Below are 21,077 nucleotides of genomic sequence, written 5' to 3' on the forward strand. Positions count from 1 at the left end.
TCTGCTTTTAAATGTAATAACGTCACGTTGATATCATTCCTCCGGAAACCGCTGAAACATTTATGCGTCTCTCTCTCTCTCTCGTCCATCCATCCAACCCACGAGCAACATCAATAATATACAACTTCCTGCTTTTATCGCATTGATAATCTGAATCGAGGTAGATAGAAGGCGGAAAAAAAAAATCAATCAGCTAAATGTTGACTAAGAGGATTTGAGGGGCATCGCACGGCCATCTTCCCTCAGGATAATAAATGAGGGGTGACAGTAATGCTAGGCTGAGCCCATATGGCCGCATACGTACAGTAACCCGGTGCACTGCATTGTGGGAAAAGACACAGGGATAATTCAGTTTCACATTTACTCTCCAGTGGCAGGTCCTCTTCTCCTGCTCTTTGTTTCTCTCTGTTCAATGATGTAATGACTGCAGCGCATTGATCGGCCGGTTAATCAATCTGGATCTACAGTTCATAATCAGACAAGTGTCTTGTCACATAAAAAGATAATTTCAAATACCTGCGTTTGCTTTCTTGCCAAGATAAGAAGATTTCCCCCACTCTACTGTCTGTTCATTAAATAGACCACACATACAGCCTGCTGCTAGGTAGCTTAGCTTAGCATAAAGACTTGAAATAATAGGTAACAGCTAGCTTACCCGCACCTCTGAAGCTTATTCATTTACAAACTATATCTCATTGATCTAATCTGTGCAAAAACAACGCAGAAATGTAGAATTTTAACATACAACCAAGAGAAATCCACGATTTTATTTACTGGACGTTTCATTTCGGTCGCTTTTTAATTGTGTCTTATTCTATTTACGCACGGCTTTGTCCGTCTCTGCTTTAACTTCAAGGGTTACCGACGTATCAGGATTATTTCTTTGCAATTTGCTGCGTAACGTGAATAAAACTTTAAAGAATCCGTGAACATAATCAGCATCTTCAGTTGCCTCAGGTTGGTTTTCATTGGCAATGATGGTGAAGACAACAACTTCCATGATCCCCCAAAAACTTCCCAATGACATCGAACGAGGTCCTTTCTTGTCGTCTCGATTTAGAGACCCCAAGTGGCCAAAGTTACATATTGTGCGTTTCATTAAAAGTTGTGATTATTTCCCGGCGGTTTCACATTTACTGAACAGTCAAGGGAGTGGTTTGGCAAGAGAGCAAATAAGCACAACTTCCAAAATGTCACAATACCACTTTAAAGCAGGCATAATTAATCATTTCGAAAACATTAAGGTAATTACTATTGTAAATCATCACCTGAATCTGTTGCCACCCACCGCTTTTATGATCTAATAGTGAGTAATCGTTTTTTAGTGCATGATGCAGCAGGTGGCTGTAAGATATGAACACAACCTGCTTTGCACTTAATGGCTAGTTATTAAAATGGAGCCTTTAGCAGCCAGGTCTTTGTGTCAGGAGTTGGCAGAGAATGAAAGCAGATCCAAAACAGGCTGGATGTTGCTCTTACATTTGACGAGTAGCAGAAACTCGACTCCCAATGAATGGATGTTGTACCGAATGTGTAAATATGCAACTGCAAGTTAACATGTTCGCATATTAACTTAAAAGGTGACGACTGTTTGTGTTGAAAACTTGATTCCACTGCTCCTAAGAGGCTGGAAACTGTTCAGGTTTAACGACAGTGGAAAAAAACCAAGAGCGTGGACATCCCATCGTTTGTGGAATGATTTCATTCTGAACCCAAAGGAACGATTCGCTGGTTCAAAACTATAAAATCCTTCTTGGAGTCGACAGAAAATGTATTACATAGCTTTCGGTCCTGAGGTGTAGCTTTAAAGCTGGCGTAACTTCAGATATACTGTATGTTTTACACTCTGCCTGTAACTTAACAACTAGGATATTATTGTTTCCATAAAACCGAGGAGTGGAATAGCATTTCAGCGAAACTAATGATAGAAAGTTCTTTGTACGGAGCACGGTTGAGCAGGTGTGGGGCGGCTGCATGTGTGGTCAGAATCCAGGATTTGTGATCGAGCTTCACGTCGTGTGTGACACATCCAGTCAGTCAGTCAGTCAGTCAGGAAGGCGGCGTGGTTTTGAGTGGTTTTCCGGCCCTGGTCAGACATGCTGAGTCAATAACCCCTGCACAGTTAAAATTCCAGGTCTCGGAGAGTGAAAGGAAAGTCAAATCAGAATGTCAACAGGGGATCCGTAAACCACACGTTTCCTGGACACCTCTGTCGGGCCCAGCTGTGCATACATCATGATATGTGTGTACAGTTAGAGAAAGAAATAAAGGACAGAACGAGTGAAGGCAAGACGTAAATTAAGACGAGTATGGACCTGCAACAACAGATACCAGCAGATGTACACATGGACTGGGGGGTTGGTATATGATCTATGACGAGAGAGAAACAGTCCAAACCGCCCTGTGAAGTCTGACGTGGCCGTGGTCCGATCTGTTACCGTGTCAGTGCTTCCCGACGGCCCACCCTGGCCCCCTCGCCCGTCTCTCCTCACCTTCCAGATGCTCGCCCAGTGAAGGGGTGAAAGGTTGGCAGGTGCCTGGGGGGAGCAACCAGGAGCCCTGGGGGTCAGATTTCTGAGAGGTCAAGCAGTGGCAGCCCTCGTGGTGGGAGGAGCAAGGAGGGGGGGGCACAATATGGCTTGTTGTCCACTCGGAGACAGACAGGACCACAGAGCGGCGGTCTCACCTAATCAACTTCATTTAAAAGGCAATGACAGCCTGTGTGAGGGGTCCACAATCAGCTTTCAGGGTATTACACACTGCCCACAACAAATCCATAATCCTTGAGTCCTTGACCTTTTTGCATTTTCAACGTAAAGTTGCCGACGATCGCAAAAGCATCAACAAATCTACACTGGATCTGAATTCAATCCCAGGACTGATCTGCAATCACACAACAGAAAGGTTGCTACACTTTCAACTGACAATATGTGACATCCAGCACAATCAGTTTAACTCCGTAGCTTGTTAGTGGAATGAAATTAATTTGTAGATTGAAATCATATGGATGTGTGTCTAGTTGACTGAACCTGCAACATGAGCCTGAAGTGCAAAATGAGGCATGAACTTCAAATGGAAACTAAAGATCCCTGCTTTGTGTTTCTTGATTTATTGTTGTGTAATATTTTTCGCTGTAGACTTTTATGGTTTATTGGTCGTTTGTAATTTGTTGGATTTTTTTTCTTATCCGTCGATGTTTTATTATTTCACATAGTAGTTTATTCTAACATATATTATGTTATATTCTATACTATATATACTGTACTATTTTTATATACTGTCTAACAATAACATTACCATCATATCATCAGTACTATTACCATCATCTTGCCACTGCACCTTATCTACCTATTTATCTTGTGTTTCTGTTTTTATTCTTTCTACCTCAATATTTTTTTATTTTATTCTATTGTATTGTATTTTATTGTATTCAAATTAATTTAATTAATTAACTTAATTTCCCTTCGGGGATGAATAAAGTAATCTATCTATCTATCTATCTATCTATCTACTCTTTCTATCTATCTACTCTATCTATCTATCTATCTATCTATCTATCTATCTATCTATCTATCTATCTATCTATCTATCTATCTATCTATCTATCTATCTATCTATCTATCTATCTATCTATCTATCTATCTATCTATCTATCTATCTATCTATCTATCTATCTATCTATCTATCTATCCATCTATCTATCTATCTATCTATCTATCTATCTATCTATCTATCTATCTATCTATCTATCTATCTATCTATCTATCTATCTATCTATCTATCTATCTATCTATCTATCTATCTATCTATCTATCTATCTATCTATCTATCTATCTATCTATCTATCTATCTATCTATCTATCTATCTATCTATCTATCTATCTATCTATCTATCTATCTATCTATCTATCTATCTATCTTATAACTGTTTTTATTTGCAGTTGTGTTTTGTGGTTTGTCATGTTATCTCATGTAGTGTTGCATTTTCAAATTTGCCCATGTGGTTTTTAATTGTCGTTGTCTCCTCTTCTTTGCCGTCTGATTGTGTTTTGTACTTCAGGGCCACTGTACTTCATCCCTCGAATGCCAAGTCTAATCTGGTGGAACAACAAAGCACGCTGTCTATATAATGAGCGACCGAAGGCAACATCTTGTATGGACCCAGTGATGCATCCACTGGTTGACCTAATGAGTTTATACATCTGACTCCATGTTCAGTTTGGCGTGTTTGGATTCCTAATGCATGTTCTCCATAACTCCCTCATTGCATCGCTGGCATGAATCAATTCATGTTTGCAATGTGGACGCTGAAATCAATGTGTCGTTGTCGTAGCGACGCTGTTTACAGCTCCAGTGATCAGATTTAATTCACTCGTCCTGTAGCTACCTCTCTCTACGACCTGTGTGCCAGACATCTATCAAAGCAAAATGATGCACTGAGCAGATATGATTACGAGACAGAATGTCCCATCTTCCCCTCCCATTACCATCCATTATGTACACACAGGATGAGGTCAGTTTGTTCTAGTCTAGACGAGCAGCGCTACATCATCACACGGCTGCTGACCCACATTAATACGTTTATAATCGATACCTCCCCGGGTCCCGGGCGAGGACTCGCTTATCAGATGTTGTAGGAAATTGTGCAGTCCAATTTAAAATGGCCCCCGGGGGAAACTTTCATAACCGTGTGCCAATTAGTTCCACTGTCAATAACGCTAATGCTAGAGGACATTGTGTTCTGGGGTGAGAGGAGCGGAGAGGGACAGATGGAGGAGGGAGACATCATCAAGCTCGTACCATTGTTCATGGCTGTTACACTGACAAGAAGCATTTGATCAGACACACACACACACACACAGTCATATACATTATGGCTCCGTGGTTATGAGGTGGGGGGAGGGCTGTTACGGGGGCAGCATTACACAACCCATGAGGATAATAAGTAATGACGTCTTCTAAAGGTCAACAAACAAAGCACTAGTGGGACAAATGCAGGCCGTGTGATGAGATTCATTAGGACAGCATGGAGAGCATGGAGAGGGAGGAAGGTGGGGGTGAGGAGGGGTGAGGAGGGGTGAGGAGGAGGGGGGCGCATTCCTCTGCTGTTGCACCGCGGCCGTCACAGCAGCACACGAAACAGGTGTGTGTCTGTACTCCGGGGCGCGGAGAGCAAGACAAGTGCTACTCTCACATGGTTCAGACCGGTCACACTCGACCACACTCCGACCTCCGGACCCCCAGTGAGTGGTCCGAGGCTTCATTAAGCAGCACAGGGGTCCCGGCAACTATTATCGTGGCAATTTAACACAGACGCTCGCCGTCCCGAGTTGATCTTGACTCGAGGATATTCATGAGCCGCGCCCACGTCAACGTCAAAAGCTTCAGGAGCCCTGCCTGGATGCTAGGGACCCCCCGTGGAGAAGCATCCACAGACTCCTCCGCCCTGATGCATTCACCTCACCTGTCGGAGGAGCGTCTTACCAAACTTACAAAGTCATCTCGCAAGCACAACACAACTCAGAGACGTCCATGTGAGCACAGAGAGCATTTTAAAAAGGGGCCGGTGACTTTTAAACTTGGAGGTGCAGTTGATTAATGAAAATGTGTTCGTTATTCTGATAACGCAACTTGCTGGGCACAGAAGTGAAATCAAAGTTACAAAGATCGACGCTTGAGACCCGACTTTGACTTGACTTCCCTCTAATTCAACAATTTATACTCAAGGTGCTTCCTCCTGCCTGATCCGCCCAGACGCCACCCCTCACCTATTTGTTGGCTGTGTCATTGTGTACCTGAATAACGTGTGCACCTTGTTTGTTGTCTTTGTAGAGTGCCAGTTCTAATCAGTAACTTTTTATTACCTCGGCCAAGGAGGCTGATTTCACCTCTTCACCGTTTGTTTGCAGCATTACACTGAAACTACTGAATGGCTTTCCACAAAACCTGCTAGAAGAAGATGGGACCGGCTAAGAGGAAACCTGTTCAATTGTAATTTGGATCTGGGAAAAGGGGCGGATCCAGACATTTATTTTAACTTTCTTTAAAATTGTGAGACAGGTCGAATCCTGAATGAACTTAAGAGGACTGATGGACCTTGGTGGAGTTGTGCGCTCTACTGAGTTCCATTGTAGTTATAGATAGATAGATAGATAGATAGATAGATAGATAGATAGATAGATAGATAGATAGATAGATAGATAGATAGATAGATAGATAGATAGATAGATAGATAGATAGATAGATAGATAGATAGATAGATAGATAGATAGATAGATAGATAGATAGATAGATAGATAGATAGATAGATAGATAGATAGATAGATAGATAGATAGATAGATAGATAGATAGATAGATAGATAGATAGATAGATAGATAGATAGATAGATAGATAGATAGATAGATAGATAGATAGATAGATAGATAGATAGATAGATAGATAGATAGATAGATAGATAGATAGATAGATAGATAGATAGATAGATAGATAGATAGATAGATAGATAGATAGATAGATAGATAGATAGATAGATAGATAGATAGATAGATAGATAGATAGATAGATAGATAGATAGATAGATAGATAGATAGATAGATAGATAGATAGATAGATAGATAGATAGATAGATAGATTACTTTATTCATCCCCGAAGGGAAATTAAGTCGTCATAGCAGCCGGTATACTTGAATACATTAAAATACAATACAATAGAATAAAATAAAAAATATTGAGGTAGAAAGAATAAAAACAGAAACACAAGATAAATAGGTAGATAAGGTGCAGTGGCAAGATGATGGTAATAGTACTGATGATATGATGGTAACGTTATTGTTAGACAGTATATAAAAATAGTACAGTATATATAGTATATAATATAACATAATATATATTTATATATGATAGAATAAACTGCTTTGTGAAATAATAAAACATCGACGGATAAGAAAAAAAAACCAACAAATTACAAACGACCAATAAACCATAAAAGTCTACAGCGAAAAATATTACACAACAATAAATAAAGAAACACAAAGCAGGGATCTTTAGTTTCCATTTGAAGTTCATGCCTCATTTTGCACTTCAGGGTCATGTTGCAGGTTCAGTCAACTAGACACACATCCATATGATTTCAATCTACAAATTAATTTCATTCCACTAACAAGCTACGGAGTTAAGTGATTGTGCTGGATGTCACATATTGTCAGTTGAAAGTGGAGCAACCTTTCTATCATAATATATATTTATATATGATAGTAATTAAACCAATATAATAGCAGTATATAATGGCAGCAACAGTATATATAATAATAATAGTAAATATTTATTTGTGCCTTGTTGTGAGGCTGTTGTTTTATCGCTCAAACTGAGACTTCCACAGGATTCTTCAAATTTTCAGAAAACCCAGGAAATTCTTATAGGCTACATTTTCAAATTTCTTCTGAATTCCCTGAAAATAGTTTCTGAATAACTTCAAGGTGAGCTCAGGTTGAGAAAGCTTGAAGGATTTGAGCAGTCGTTTCATCACCTGAAACCACTCCTCCCAGTAAACTTCCACACTGGTGCTTTTCCAGAACCCGACTCTCCAAACAAAGCCTGAGCGTGAAAGATCTCGAGCTGCAGACTCGTTCCTCTCAGACGAGTATCAGATCTTTCTCTTCCACCAGCGATATCCTGGAAGCTGTGGGACACGGTGACGCACTTCTAGTCACCCTTTCCTTTTCCCAAACACACACTCTCACACACATCTAACGACAACATTACACACAGCTCTGTTCTCCGGCTCAGGAAACAGAGGGTTCCTGTTTTTGAGTCCGAGCTCTATTGTTATCTCGAACATCGTTTTTACAGTACACGCTCTCTCTCTCTCTCCCTCCTTATGTCTGGCTCTATCCCTCTCTCACCCTCTTATGTTGTTACACAATAATTATCTCGTATAGCTCTTTAGTAGCACACACTCTTATCTGCCCTTTTTCACTCGGCTAATATTGACAAAGCCGGAGAGATAAGAGTCAACGCAACTGTCCATTACCACTTTTCCCTTGTTTTATCTCTGCCTCTTATCGGTGCTCTCTGGCCGGAGTCACACACAGTCACTCCCATCGCTGCACTCGAGGATGAAGCATCTTCTCTGCCATCGCTCTCTGTCTCTGTCAATCCCTCTCACACACACACACACACACACACACACACACACACACACACACACACACACACACACGGCCTTCGTGAGTTTGTTCTGTGGGAACCGAGGTGCTGAAGGTGCTGAGGTGGGGGGGGAGAGGGATTGAAGAAAAGTCTGGATAAGCAACAGCTGGATTTAACACACCATTAAGGTCATTGGTTGTTCAGGCTGCACCTGCAAATCCCTCGATTTCACCACCACCGACCCCCCCCCTGCGTAAACCTCTCTCTGCTCCCCTCCCCTCCTCTCCTCTTTTCTCTGTTGCCATCTCTTCTTTCGTCCACATACTCAATCACCCCTTCGTTTTTTATATTCCTGGTCCTCTCAGCTTTCTCTCTCTCTCTCGCTCTCTCGCCCTCAACCATGAACCACAGATTAAATGGTGTCAACATTTGAAATTACGACTTAGAGATCATAGTGACCAAATATTATCATGGTTTACGGCAGAATTCTTAAAATGTGAAATGCTCAAAACGTACGTTAAATCATATATTAATTTGAAATAAAACATTATGTGAAAGGTGAATATTATGAACAAAATCTTTTATAGATTTGTATTTTCTTGTCCACCTCATCCTGACCTGTCTGCTGCTGTAACAATTGAATTTTCCTGCTGTGTGGATCAATACAGTTTTATCTTATCTTATCTTAATATAGAAACATTATTATTGAGGAAGGAAGGGAAAAAAACAAGCTCCTTTACTGGCAATGGGAAGGAAGTCATCACTTTTTAGTGGCCCTTTTTTTATGGTTCTTTATGAAAAATAACTGTTCCCACCTCTTCCCTTATTCCCTCATTTCTAGTCACAACCTGCCCTCCTCTTTCTTTCTCTTTTACTCTCTCTCTCAGTCTGGTGGGCTCCCTCTCATTCTCTCCATTCCAGTGACCCCACCCGCTCGCAGGCTGTTGTGTTGTGTCTGCCAGGCCTTCTCGGGCTGGAGCGCAGGTTTCCTGAGTACTGGAACGGAACAGGTGCTGGCAGGGAGACGCACTGAGAAAAGCCAGCTCCCCTGTTCCCACTGAGTGTTTCTCACACACACACACACACACTACTGCTCATACCGATACAACACAGGCAGAACACGGCACACATGCTGAGCTTGCGATGCAGCGTGTCACGTGTGAGCTCACCTGGATTCGGTTTGTTTTATGGAGACGGTGGAGCGGCCTGACCTTGACAGTCTGATATGTATCACATCACATCTGATTAAGTTCAGAGCTGCATAGAAATGTATTAAAACCAGTACAGGTGGTTTTTGTTGTGTAGAAGGTTTACATATTGAAATGAATCAGTTTGAATCTGGACTTGGACGGAACGTTATAACGTAATGTTATGAGGAGCACCTGGATTTCAAGTCAAAATGTAATGTAAAGACAGCCTGTTATGATTCAAATGGATTTTTTTATTTAGTGGAATAATAATAGAGCTCCATGATAGAGTTTAGCACTGTCGCTTCACAGCAAGACAGGTTTTCCACAACTGAAAATGATCCAAACTACAGCTGATGTTTCAGGGAGTGAAAATGAAACGATATGATTGTAGGGCATTGTCTCATCTCAACAACCTGAAGGCACTTGGTTTGAATCCCTGTTTGGCCGGGGCCTTTCTGTGTGGAGTTGGCATGTGCTCCATGTGTCTGCATGGATTGTCTCCAGGTATTCATGCTTCCTCCTAAAATCCAAACACACGCAGATTGGGGTTAGGTTAACTGGAGCAAATGTTTTATGAATATGGGCAATACAAATCAAATTTGATTGATTGAAAAGGCCTATTGTGATTTGTTTAAAATAAATGTACCAAATTCCTTCCTAAAATGATATTAACAGAAAATGACCTGAGCACAAATATATCCTGGTTTCTGCTCAACAAATACTGTCTTTCTATTATGACAGTAGATTGAACATATGTTTCTCTGAATGTTAAAATGCAACGTAGAAGATGGACGTAGTTAACAAAATAAAAGATATTATCATAGCTGCATCAACCTGTCCGCTGCCTAATTCACGGCCCTTTTCCAAAATTACAAAGCCATTCACATAATGAAATAACCTCACATGACGCTGCAAAGATAAGATCAATTTTGATTTCAGGATTTAAATATTTACATTTTCCGCAAACAGACATAAACCATTCCTACATGAAGAGAAAACACATGCTGCAACGCTCCTGCAGGCACAGAGATCATCACTCGAACTATTAACACTTGTGCAGACGAACATAAACATCGCAGCTCTAAGAATAACTCTCCATTTTCCCACGAAGAATGATGTTTATCTCTCCGTGGCTCCTAAAGATGTCCCTCCTCCCAGTTAAGTGAATGGTGTTTACGTCCCAGCCCTCATGATTTCACCCTGGAGAGGTCTGTGCCCTCTGCACCTGGACAGTTCACTGCCCCGAGTGCAAGGACATGCACCACAACTCCTAAAGAGACATAAAGATCGAGCAACTGTCGGCTCCCAGGGGCCCCTAATGAAACTGTTGCTGGATTCCTCGCTTTCGGAACCACATTAGTGTTTATAGATAGCTTTCAGCCGGCGTTAATGGCAAGGTAATTTTCAAAATGGTTTCTCTAAATTAAGAGGATGACACAGAGAAACAGTTAGAGGTCTAATGTGTGTTAAAGTCAAAGTGGGGGCCTCTTAAAGACTCGGTGGAAACAAATCGTTTTCTCTCGCTCAGCTGACAGGCTGCTGGTGTTGTTAATACATCAGACAACAGTGTAGTGCATTCATGAAAAACAGAGTCAGCAACAACATTGAGATTTATTGAGAAGTGAAACCGACGAAGTGGCGTCAATTCATCTTCCTCACTGTCTTCTCGCTCCTCTCTAGATAGATGTAACGATAGATAGATACTTTATTGATCCACAGGGAAATCTAGAGGCTAATTACCACAAAACAACAGGAAATATAAACTTTAATATGATTTTAATGGCGACCTGTCCAGGCTGCATCCCGCTTCTCATCCGGTTATACTGGGATTGGCTCCAGCGTCCCCCACCCCACAAGCCTGGATGCCAGACGAACTTATCACCGCCCACAACACTTGAGGTCGGGAAGTTCATATTCCTTATTCATTATTATATTCATATTCTGACTAGAATTATGAGTATGACTACGTCAGGCTACCACCCCACGCCACCACCCTCAAAATAAATAAGCGGTATATGTTTTGGAAATATGGATGGAATAAGGATTTAATAAACAATTATGACAAGGGTGTATTATAAATAATAAAATAACATGTTAGAAGACAAGCATTAATACATTCATAAAGCACAAGGGTTTTCATATGAAAATAATCAAAAGATGTTTTCCATTCTGAGGTCTATTAAGAATGTGAATTTGATTAACAAGTAAAACAAGGATATCCTGTAAATAATTTAGTAACATACGGAAAAATAATAATAATGACAATTAAAAGTAATAAATACATTCAGAAATGATGGTTTGCATATAAAAATTATAAAAATATGTAAAAAGGTATACAAATGAATGTTATGGTCTCATTAGTATGACATTTTAAATAGTTATCATTGTGAATAAAGGGTTAAACATAATGTACACTCACCAACAATGCAGTTTTTCTGCTGTGACATAACTGCGACTACATTTCCCATGAGGCGTCGCGGTTTCCTGCGTCATTGCCGTGCGCAGAGCTGAGGTGTCCTTAGACAGAAGGTAAACACGCCGGGTTCGGGGGGATTACAGCTTCTCAACCAGAGGATTGGACCAAGTAATCTATAAAACATCGATTGATTTCATAGAATATGTTTATTTAGTGATTCTGTGACGTTGCCATGCTGTTTATCCGCTCCCAGTGGTGTAGAAGCAGAGCTAACTCGGTGTTGCTACTGCGCTAAGCTAATGCTAAGCTAATGCTAGGCTAACCCACTGCCTCTCTCCTCCAGCTCGGTTCCCGGCGGGCCTCCCATCATGACGAAGCTCCAGCAGTGGCTGCTCGGCGTGTCGCTGGTGGTCGTGGCCTGGGCGGTGGTCTCCTTCGACCTTCTGGACCTGAACCTGCCCTACACGTACCGGGAGGTGGCCTGGCCGATGCCCCTGTACCTGCTGGTGTCGTTCGGCTGCTACTCGCTGGCCACCGTAGGCTACAGGCTGACCACGTTCAATGACTGCGAGGAGGCGGCGCAGGAGCTGCAGGAGCAGATCCGAGAGGCCCGGGAGGACCTGAGGAGCAAGGGCCTGAAGATGTGAGGCTGGAGGAGGAGAACCGTGGAGGAACTTTGTGATTGATCCACGACTGTTGCACTCAACCTGGTGTCTGCACTCCAGAGGCTGGAGTCTGTAGAGGGAAAGATGCTGGAGGGACTTCCTGTTTACCATTCATTCATGCAGCCATGTTTGTTTTCTTTCATGTGTTCACTGACAATTTAGACAACTAGTCGCCCAGCTGACTGTTTCTTGTTTTTACTCATAGATGACAACTAACTGTTTGAAAACTGAATATTTTTATCCATTCAAATTTGTGTCTGAAGTAAAACAATGACATTTTTTTACAACATCAAGTTCTCATGACCAAATAAGTCACTTTATTGGAGAAACCACACACATGAATAACTGTCATATGTTCAAAATACTGGTGTGTTTCATTATCACCCTTTACCAGATGTTCATCACTGGTAGAATCCACCTTTCAGACATGCACTGAACTCCAGACATGTTCCTGAAATGTCTGATTCACTGGCTCCGGACATTTTCCAGAACTTGTGTCTCAGTGAATTCATGTAAGAAAACAGCAGGAAAATGTCCAGAACATTTACAGCTAACGCAGACGAAAATGTCAAATCAGAAACTCAATGGGATTGGAGATCTTTTGGTGATAAGGGCCGACGCTGGTGTTGATGTGCGGTAAACTTTTGCTTATGTCATGTCCTACATCCTCCATTTTCTCTTCCCCTTGCCTGAATGCTTCTGTTGTTTGGATCACTTCTGACCTGGACAATCTCCTGCTGCGTTTCCTCATATTTAAAAGTTCAAAGTTCATGTCTGAAAACAGGATTTTTTACATTCTTTCGATCTGCGTCAGCACCGCACAGTGTCGGCCTTGTCGTGCCTGTCTGGAGAGATTGTTGCTTGTCAGAATACGTGGAGTAGATTGTTATCTGTAGCGTACATTCCATTGTCCGGTTTCAGACTGGTTCCCTGTGGCTATTGCTGCGATGTAATTAAAATGGAGTCTATTTTCTTCAGATTTTCTGCCTATGAGTGTTTGTGTGTCATTGTTGGTTCAGAAGGTGTATGAGTATGTGCACATATGATGTATATAACCCACATGGCCCGAGGGCTTCACATCAACCTAGAGACAGATCTCCTTCTGCAGCTAACGAGGTGGAGTACACGTTAAACAGCGCTTCCTTTGTTCCGATCAGAACATGCAAGTGAAATATGAAGAAATCCGATGCTGGCAAGTGCAGGTCTTTTGTGTGAGCCTTAAAAGGCTGCCTCTGCTCATTTCCACCGAGTCCCTGCTGTGCATAAACAAAGCATAGCCCGGCTCAAGGCGTCATTATAGGGTTTCAAAAGCTCCCATAACTTCAGAACAAGGAGTTGGCAGTTCTCTGTGCGAGCTCTGCCTGTTGTGCCTTTTGGCTGCAGCCCCATCGTGCCTCCCAACGTCACCCCCCGTGAATGTCTGCAAGCTGTTGCTGGAGCAGACTGGATGAAAGGCAACCTGTTATTTACCAGAAAATCTTCCGACTCTGGCAATTACACCAAAGGCTCCCCCTCTGCAGGCAGTTATGTTCGTACCCGTAGCCACATGTGAAAGAGTTGATCACTTTCTCTTTGTCATCATTCTCCCCCCGAAGTTTAACTTTGAAGACGTCCATCTGTTGCCTTGTCTTTCTGCAGACGATCAGACAGAAGGATATGTCGGAGCAGCCCAGACGTTTTACAGCCCATTTACATTACATGTGAACAGGCTTTTTCCCTTTAATCCCTTATTCCAAACATAAAGCACATAAGCATTATCCCAGACATAGCTGCGAGCATTTACATTATAGAAAATGAGATGACGTTTTAATCTCACGCATAGACAGAAAAGCAAATCACCGTAAATACTAAAGCTTTTTGGTCTTTGCATTTCATTACCCCGGCCAAGGAGGTCATGTTTTCACTCCTGTCCATTTGTTTGTATATTTTTTATGTAGGATTGAGTAAAACTGCAGAACAGGTTCCCACGGAACTTGGTGGAGGATGTGGTTTGACTCAGAGAAGAACCCATAAAATGTTGGTGCGGCTGTGGATCAGATGGTGGAGCCGGGGTTTTTATTCATTTTCTTCAACATAAGGTGTTTCTCAACATTTTTCTTGATTCTTTCAAGATTCGAAATCGGGGAAAATGCTGGATCTGCACCAAAATACATTGGGTTCTCCCCTGATCTATACCACATCATTCCACCACAGTAATCAACCCTGTAGTTATTGTGTAACACTGCTAAATATGATACAAACAAACACTGATAGAACCAAATTTCCTTGTCAATAGCAACAATGATTCACAAGAGAGGAATCACCTGATAGAGTCGCTGCAGTAACTTGAAACACTGAGGAAAATCCATAATAACGACTGGAGAGTAACTTTGTATCTCTGGCTGCTCTCTTGGCTCGGAGGTGAGAGTTCTGCTCCTCCGATGAGAACGCTGCAGAGAGCTGGCTTTGCATCTCAATGGACGTCTTGAAGATTCAGTGTCGGCGACTTTGGGAGCTGTTATTAGGGTGCATCCATTTAGCAGTGCAGCACTAACGGGCCCTGATTCGCTGCTCGGTCCTTTCAGCTGCCGGCTGATTATCCTCTGTTGTTGGTTTGAAGATACTTCAACAGTCCAGGTCCCTTTATCTCTGTTCTTCTTTATTGGGGAATTAATCAGTGAGAACTTACAGGCAGTTGGATGCTTCATTTTCTTTCAAAACAAACTAAAAGGACGTTTCGTTCTCTGCTAAATTGCTTCGCTGTGCTTCACGTGCTTGGTGAGACCATTTCTACCAGGACAATAATAAGATAGATCAAAAGTTTTGCAAGGGAGAAAATGAAAACACTCATAGTGAGTCCAAATTACGACATAAGTCCGCATTCAGATTCACTAAATCACAATAATGAGACATTTACTTAGTCGCAATCCACCAGGAATGTAGGTTTATGCTTTCATATCTGCTGTTCGCCAACTCAGCGTCTTGCCAGAAGACATCATGTTCCTCTGTGGCAAAAGTTGAGTCAGGTTCAATTTTGTTCCTGTCGACCTGTCGTTTTTCTGTGTGTGTGTGTGATTGTGTATGTGTGTGTGTGTGTGTGTGTTTGTTGGCACGATTGCTGCTCTGTCAGACTGAATTAGGGAGCTGTATTTTTTTTAATTATGGCCCAAAGTTGGTCTGAATGTTGCTGTAATGCGATTTTTGGCTTACAGTCAGTGTTTTTTTTTATTCTACAATAAAACACAATGGCACTGTACTTTATTTCACTGTACCTAATATATTTCAGCCTTTTACTGGTGATTGTGAGCTTTTATACATAACTTCATTATATCATTGAATGTAGAATGTCAATTTGCCTTGACCTGAAACTAGAAGTGACATAGTCGAAAGAAATATTACTATACACAGTAACTAAATAAAGCTCAACCTCTTAAACATGTTTATTTTGAGTCACTAAATCCAGTCCATCATTATCCAGTTACACAGAAATGCGTTGAGAAATGCACAGAAATGTCAAAAAAGTGCAGAATCCCACGATTGTCAAGGAAAGTGAAAAAAAGAAGAAGTCTGGAACCACACCCTGATCCGGATCTGCACCAACATGTCATGGGTTCTTCTCTGACCCAAACCACAACCTAACTTCTGCGTAATCCTGCTAAATAACAGGCAAATTAACTAAAAGGAAACTTAACCTCGTTGGTGAAAAATAACACAAAAGCAGAGTTGAGTTTCAGTGTTTTTTTTATATTAAAATAAGAAAATTATTTATTGATTCTTGTATCACAAAGTGATATGTTCTGCACAGATGTCAGTGTGATCTGAAATCTCTTGGCGATGGAACACGTCTTTATGGTGATTTCAAAACACTCTTCAGTTTTCTTCTTTGTGAGTGGTTCTCAGGGGGTGACAGCCACTTCCCGGCTTCTCAAAATTGCTCTTCTCTCGACACTGAGGGAGGCTGAGCAAGAACGATAAACGTGCACAGAATGTTCTTCACCTTCTTGTCCCAAAGTGTCACGGTGAGAAGCGTCACTTAAATTGGGGAAAGAGCCGGGGAAACAGGAGGAAATGGAATGGGTGTTGAGCGGACATCGGGGTTGTGCCCGCAGCATGGCCCCACTCAGACCTTGAGACACTATAAAAAACATTTCTAGAGACACTAAAGTGACACTGCTGGGAGCAAATCCATCCAGACAGGCTGAGAACCAAGACTGCAAAATGATAGGTTATCATTTCTGTGCACAGAAAATACTTCTCTTTTCTCCCACCCACACGTTTCACAGCAAAACCTCAAACCCGTCCAGAGCCGGGCAGAAGGAGAGAGAGATGGGGAGCTGGTAATCGAGGCCCAGGGCAGAAGGACATGGAGGTCAGATGCATCTGATACAGAGAGAGAGGGAGAGGGTGAACCACGCTGGCAGGTTGAAAGAGCGACGTGAGCTGGAAACAGACAGATGCAGAGAGAGAGAGGGAAAGGAAAAGAAAAACAGTGGAAGTGAGAGTGAAGGAAAAGGTTTGAGTGACTAAGTGACACCAACAGGAAACCAGAAGCATGAGCTGGAACAAGTCAGATGAGCCAGGCAGCAGCCAAGAGTGTATGACAGGACTTCTTCAGGAAGAGAAGACCACACCCTGACCGCCGGCGATGGCAGCCGACCAGAATGTGTGGGGATTGAACCCTGCGACTCTCCCTGTATTACCGAGGTGTTTCCTACCCACCCCCCCCCCCCCCCCTCACTGGCCCTCACTTACAGCTTTTAAAGGCAGAAGAGGGAATAGAGGAGCTTCGGAACAGGCTGGAACAAGTTTTAATCCCAGCATGCAGTGCATCATCACTGCATAAAACAACGATGTGAAGAGTCACTCAGGGGTCAGCCGATTGTTCTTTCCTGGCTCATAAACAGCTGCTGTGATACTTACAGGACACCGGGTTCCCATTCCGAGGCGGCGACGAGGCTTATAAACGCCACAAATAGCAACACTAACATTAGGTAACCTCCCCGAGGCCCAGTGAGGCAGCTCCACTCCCGGCTCCTCTGAGGAGGAACATACGCTCGCAGGCAGACAGGGACCGGTCGTCACGCGTCCCGCTGATAGCGATGGCGCGACCCCGGAGTGGAGATGCGGAGACGGACCAGCTGCCCACGCCAAACCCGCTCTGGATCACGGATCCTTCTCGCTGCGTCTCGTGGCCTCCTCCCAGTTTGTGGTGTCTGTTAAAAACGTGTTCTTTTATCCTTTAAGAGAAGTAGAGCCGAACTCGGTTTGCTCAAATCAAGTATTTATTTAGAAAGCAATGAACAGGTCACGGCAAAACAATGGGCTTCCAGTACATTAGTTGTATCAGAGCGCGCTGAACATCCGGTATCTGTCTATTTTATAGCAGCAGGTCTTCGTTCCTCCTCTTCGGAAGTGCGCAGGCGTAATCCATCCTCCTGGCTTTTGGTATACGGAAGTAGAACAGGGAGACACTCCCAATGACGCTATAGTTGCTAGGCAACCTTTTTACTTCAAGAAAGTCCTTGAACCACAGATGCAATGTGGGGCAAAATTGTTGTCCAGCGAAGCAAAGAATATTATGTTTCAGCTATATCAAAACAAACCTGACTGTGTAAACATTCGGATCCTCGAAACCAAACAATGTCACAAAATGAAATCAACAAAGTCTCTCTGTCCGACCTCGAGAACTTTATCAGACAGCTCCTGGAACTCTATGTGAGTTTAATGAATCTGAGGGAATAAGCCTTTAATATCAGAAGTTAGAAATGAGTGAAGAAGTGAAAGATTCATTATTGGTACAGTTATTAAAATAATTTGTATGAAGCATAATATCTAGCTAAAACTACTTCTATCTATATTTGGTAAGAGTACAATCAGACACAACCCATAGTTAAAAAGTTTGAAATTCCAACATGTCACACACTGTTAGCTCACTCCTCGCTCTGTTTAACACCGATGACTGATCAATTGATAAAAGCCCAGGTACTTTTTTTGAGAGCTAGTTGGTAAATGTTTGATTTAATTTAGCTCCAGTCGTGTTGACTTTAAATCACACGTTTGTTTTTCAGGAAAAATGAGAATACTCAGCTGTTTTTAAAAGAAGAAAATCTTTTCCCAGTCCCGAATGACTCTTCTCACCATCGGGATGACAAACATTTCAACTGAAATGTAAAAGTCGACATTGTTACGTCTGCCAACGAGGTTTTGGTTTCACCCACGTCCGTTTGTTTGTAAGGAAGATTACATAGAAACTACTGGACGGATTTCTACGAAAGAATGTGACATGGGTCAGAGAAGAAGTCATTCATTTTTTTTTGGTGTGGATCCAGGAATTTTATTCTCTTGCACGATAGGGACGTATTTCAACCTTTACGATTTTCCCAGGGAACAATTTCTGGATCCAGATGAAAATAAGTTTGTGCAATTCAGTGAAGTTTGATTGAATTCAAGAGGATTGATGGGTCTTGGTGGGGGGGGGTTAGCTCCACTGAGAGACATTCTAGAGCACATACCTCCTCCAAGCCCAACAGTCTCCCTATGAAACTGCATTTAAAATCAGAAGATCCAGATTTTTATTCTGATCTGAACCAAATGTCACACATTCATAAACATCAGTAGATTGTTTTCATCAAGATCAATTAATTATTCTCTCATTCATCAAAGGAAATGTCAAAAAACAATTCCTGGATCGTCCCTCTGATCTGGATCCAGGGCTAAATGTAATAGGCTCCTTCCTCATTTCCAGCCTCCTGGGCAGAAGTCTCAGCTTCTTTTTTAATTATCTTGCAAAAAACAAAATCAACAAGTGTCTTAAAAGCAGTTTGTGCAAACTGAATCTCTGAAGATCAACTGCTGTGACTCAAAAGTAAAGAGTTATACATGAGAGGCACAAGCTCAGGCTACATCCACTGAACTGAGAACTTTGATCAACAGCCAGGCAGAGAGTTTGATTCATGATCACTTTCCATCTATGAAATGAGGCTTTAAAATCTGATGCTAACATTTTATCTGTTTTTGTCCCTCTTGCTAAGATTGTGTTCACAGGGTGTTTCTAGATTTCCACGTTTGCTTCGTGTTTATCTCCTGACTGCCCTTTACATTTATTACCGCGTTAAAGGTTTCACACTTGCCAGTCACGTTTACTCAAGCTGGTCCGTCAAACGAGCGAGTAAATAAAAAGAATTGTCTCTTCTTGACGAGCGGCTACTCAGCGGAGCCTCTTCTTGGGGTCGGGCGGTTAAGGGGCCTGTCCGCCGGTCTTAATTTATGGCCGTCTCTTTGAAAACACTGGGGAGTTGTGAGGCTGCGGCACCAGTTTTTGGTGCTACAGCTGTTTTTACTGTCACGGCCGTAAAGCTCCCCTGGGAAGGGAGAGACAGGAGAAGGAGAGATGAGAACCATGGTGTGTCATGCAACTTGCACATGAGCAAAGTATCCAAGGAGGTGTGTGTGTGCTTGTTCTTAGATATTTGTGAGGACCATTTTGAGAATAGACCTAAGGAGTTAGGGCTTTTGGCCGGGCCTCACTTTTTTAAAGGTTTGTTCGAGGGGGGAAGACTTGCTTTTAGGGTTAGAGTTAGAATTTGGGTTAGGCATTAAGTTTTGATGGTTAAGTTAAGGGGCTGGCAAATGCATCACACCAATGAGTGTCCTCACTTAGATAGAAGCACAAGAATGTGTAAAGACTGGTGTTCAGGTCACGGTACAAGATTTACAGAAGCGTGAGATAAAAGAAGAAGCGTCACACCTGGGTTTTCATGCCAAAAGGCAAACCTGATGGTAACTTGGCAATAAAGAGAGCTCTACTTGTTTTTTCTTTCATCTCTACGCTTGAGCCTTTCCCCGTCTTGGCCATGATTTGGTTCACCTCTGTCACATTAGTGTGCCTGAGCCATTATCTGTGTTATTGGCTCCTCTGATGAGATCTTCCTGTTGTAAATGGGAAGGGAAACGGTTTGGATATCTTCCAAAAATCCTTATTGCACCAAAATCCCCTTATAGCACCAAAATCCCCTTATAGTCGGGTTCCAGAGGGAACAATTGATCTTTCATTTGTAGGAGGATGATTGTGTTACGAAGCTGGATTATTGGGTTATATTCAGGGCAGATAATTACACATTTATCCCAAAACATGTGTAGTGAAGACCAAGAACCTACAGTTGTTGCTTTGAGCTAAATGCTAAAGCCAGCATGGTTAAATGTTTACCATTGTCATGTTATGTCATGCTGACATATGCTAATTACTGAACACAGCACTGCAGGAGTTGATCAGATAAGGTATCACACAAGTTAACATTATGACCTCATCATGACACCAGATGAAAAGATAAAGGATGAGTCATAGACTGTTTATAAAAAGAGAACGACATGACTTTAAGTCAAAGCCTCCTGATTGCCCCCTAGTGGCTGGCTGCAGTATGAAGCCTGCCTCCTCCATGTTAGAGGATTGGGCAACTTCTTTTGTTTTGAGATCATTTGAAGCCATAATATAATTATTACAGTTACAACATTGAAGGTACATTATTATGCTAAATTAAACGTTTGCATTGGCCTTACATCATAGTACCTCACATCATGACATTGAAATATAAGGGTATAAACCCTGTGTGAGAAGAAATGGCCGGAACAAACTTTATAACTGTTGCTGCTGGTTGAAAGCTGCATTTAAACTTTTTTTATT

The 21,077-nt window shown here is 42.1% G+C and overlaps 1 protein-coding gene across 2 annotated transcripts; it reads left to right on the top strand.

The window, feature by feature from the left end:
- Nucleotides 1-11,829: 11,829 nt before the first annotated feature.
- dpm3 (dolichyl-phosphate mannosyltransferase subunit 3, regulatory) lies at nt 11,830-13,395 on the top strand. 2 transcript variants are annotated; one of them, XM_061092711.1, is made up of 2 exons: nt 11,830-11,866; nt 12,097-13,395. In XM_061092711.1, the coding sequence occupies exon 2, from the start codon at nt 12,122-12,124 to the stop codon at nt 12,398-12,400; it is 279 nt and encodes a 92-aa protein (XP_060948694.1). In that variant the 5' UTR covers nt 11,830-11,866; nt 12,097-12,121; the 3' UTR covers nt 12,401-13,395. The 2 variants fall into 2 exon arrangements, with proteins under 2 accessions (XP_060948694.1, XP_060948695.1); XM_061092712.1 differs by having other exon boundaries at nt 11,852-11,921.
- Nucleotides 13,396-21,077: the final 7,682 nt, after the last annotated feature.

This window comes from Limanda limanda, chromosome 19 (genome assembly GCF_963576545.1).
Source record: "Limanda limanda chromosome 19, fLimLim1.1, whole genome shotgun sequence".
Classification (NCBI taxonomy): domain Eukaryota; kingdom Metazoa; phylum Chordata; class Actinopteri; order Pleuronectiformes; family Pleuronectidae; genus Limanda; species Limanda limanda.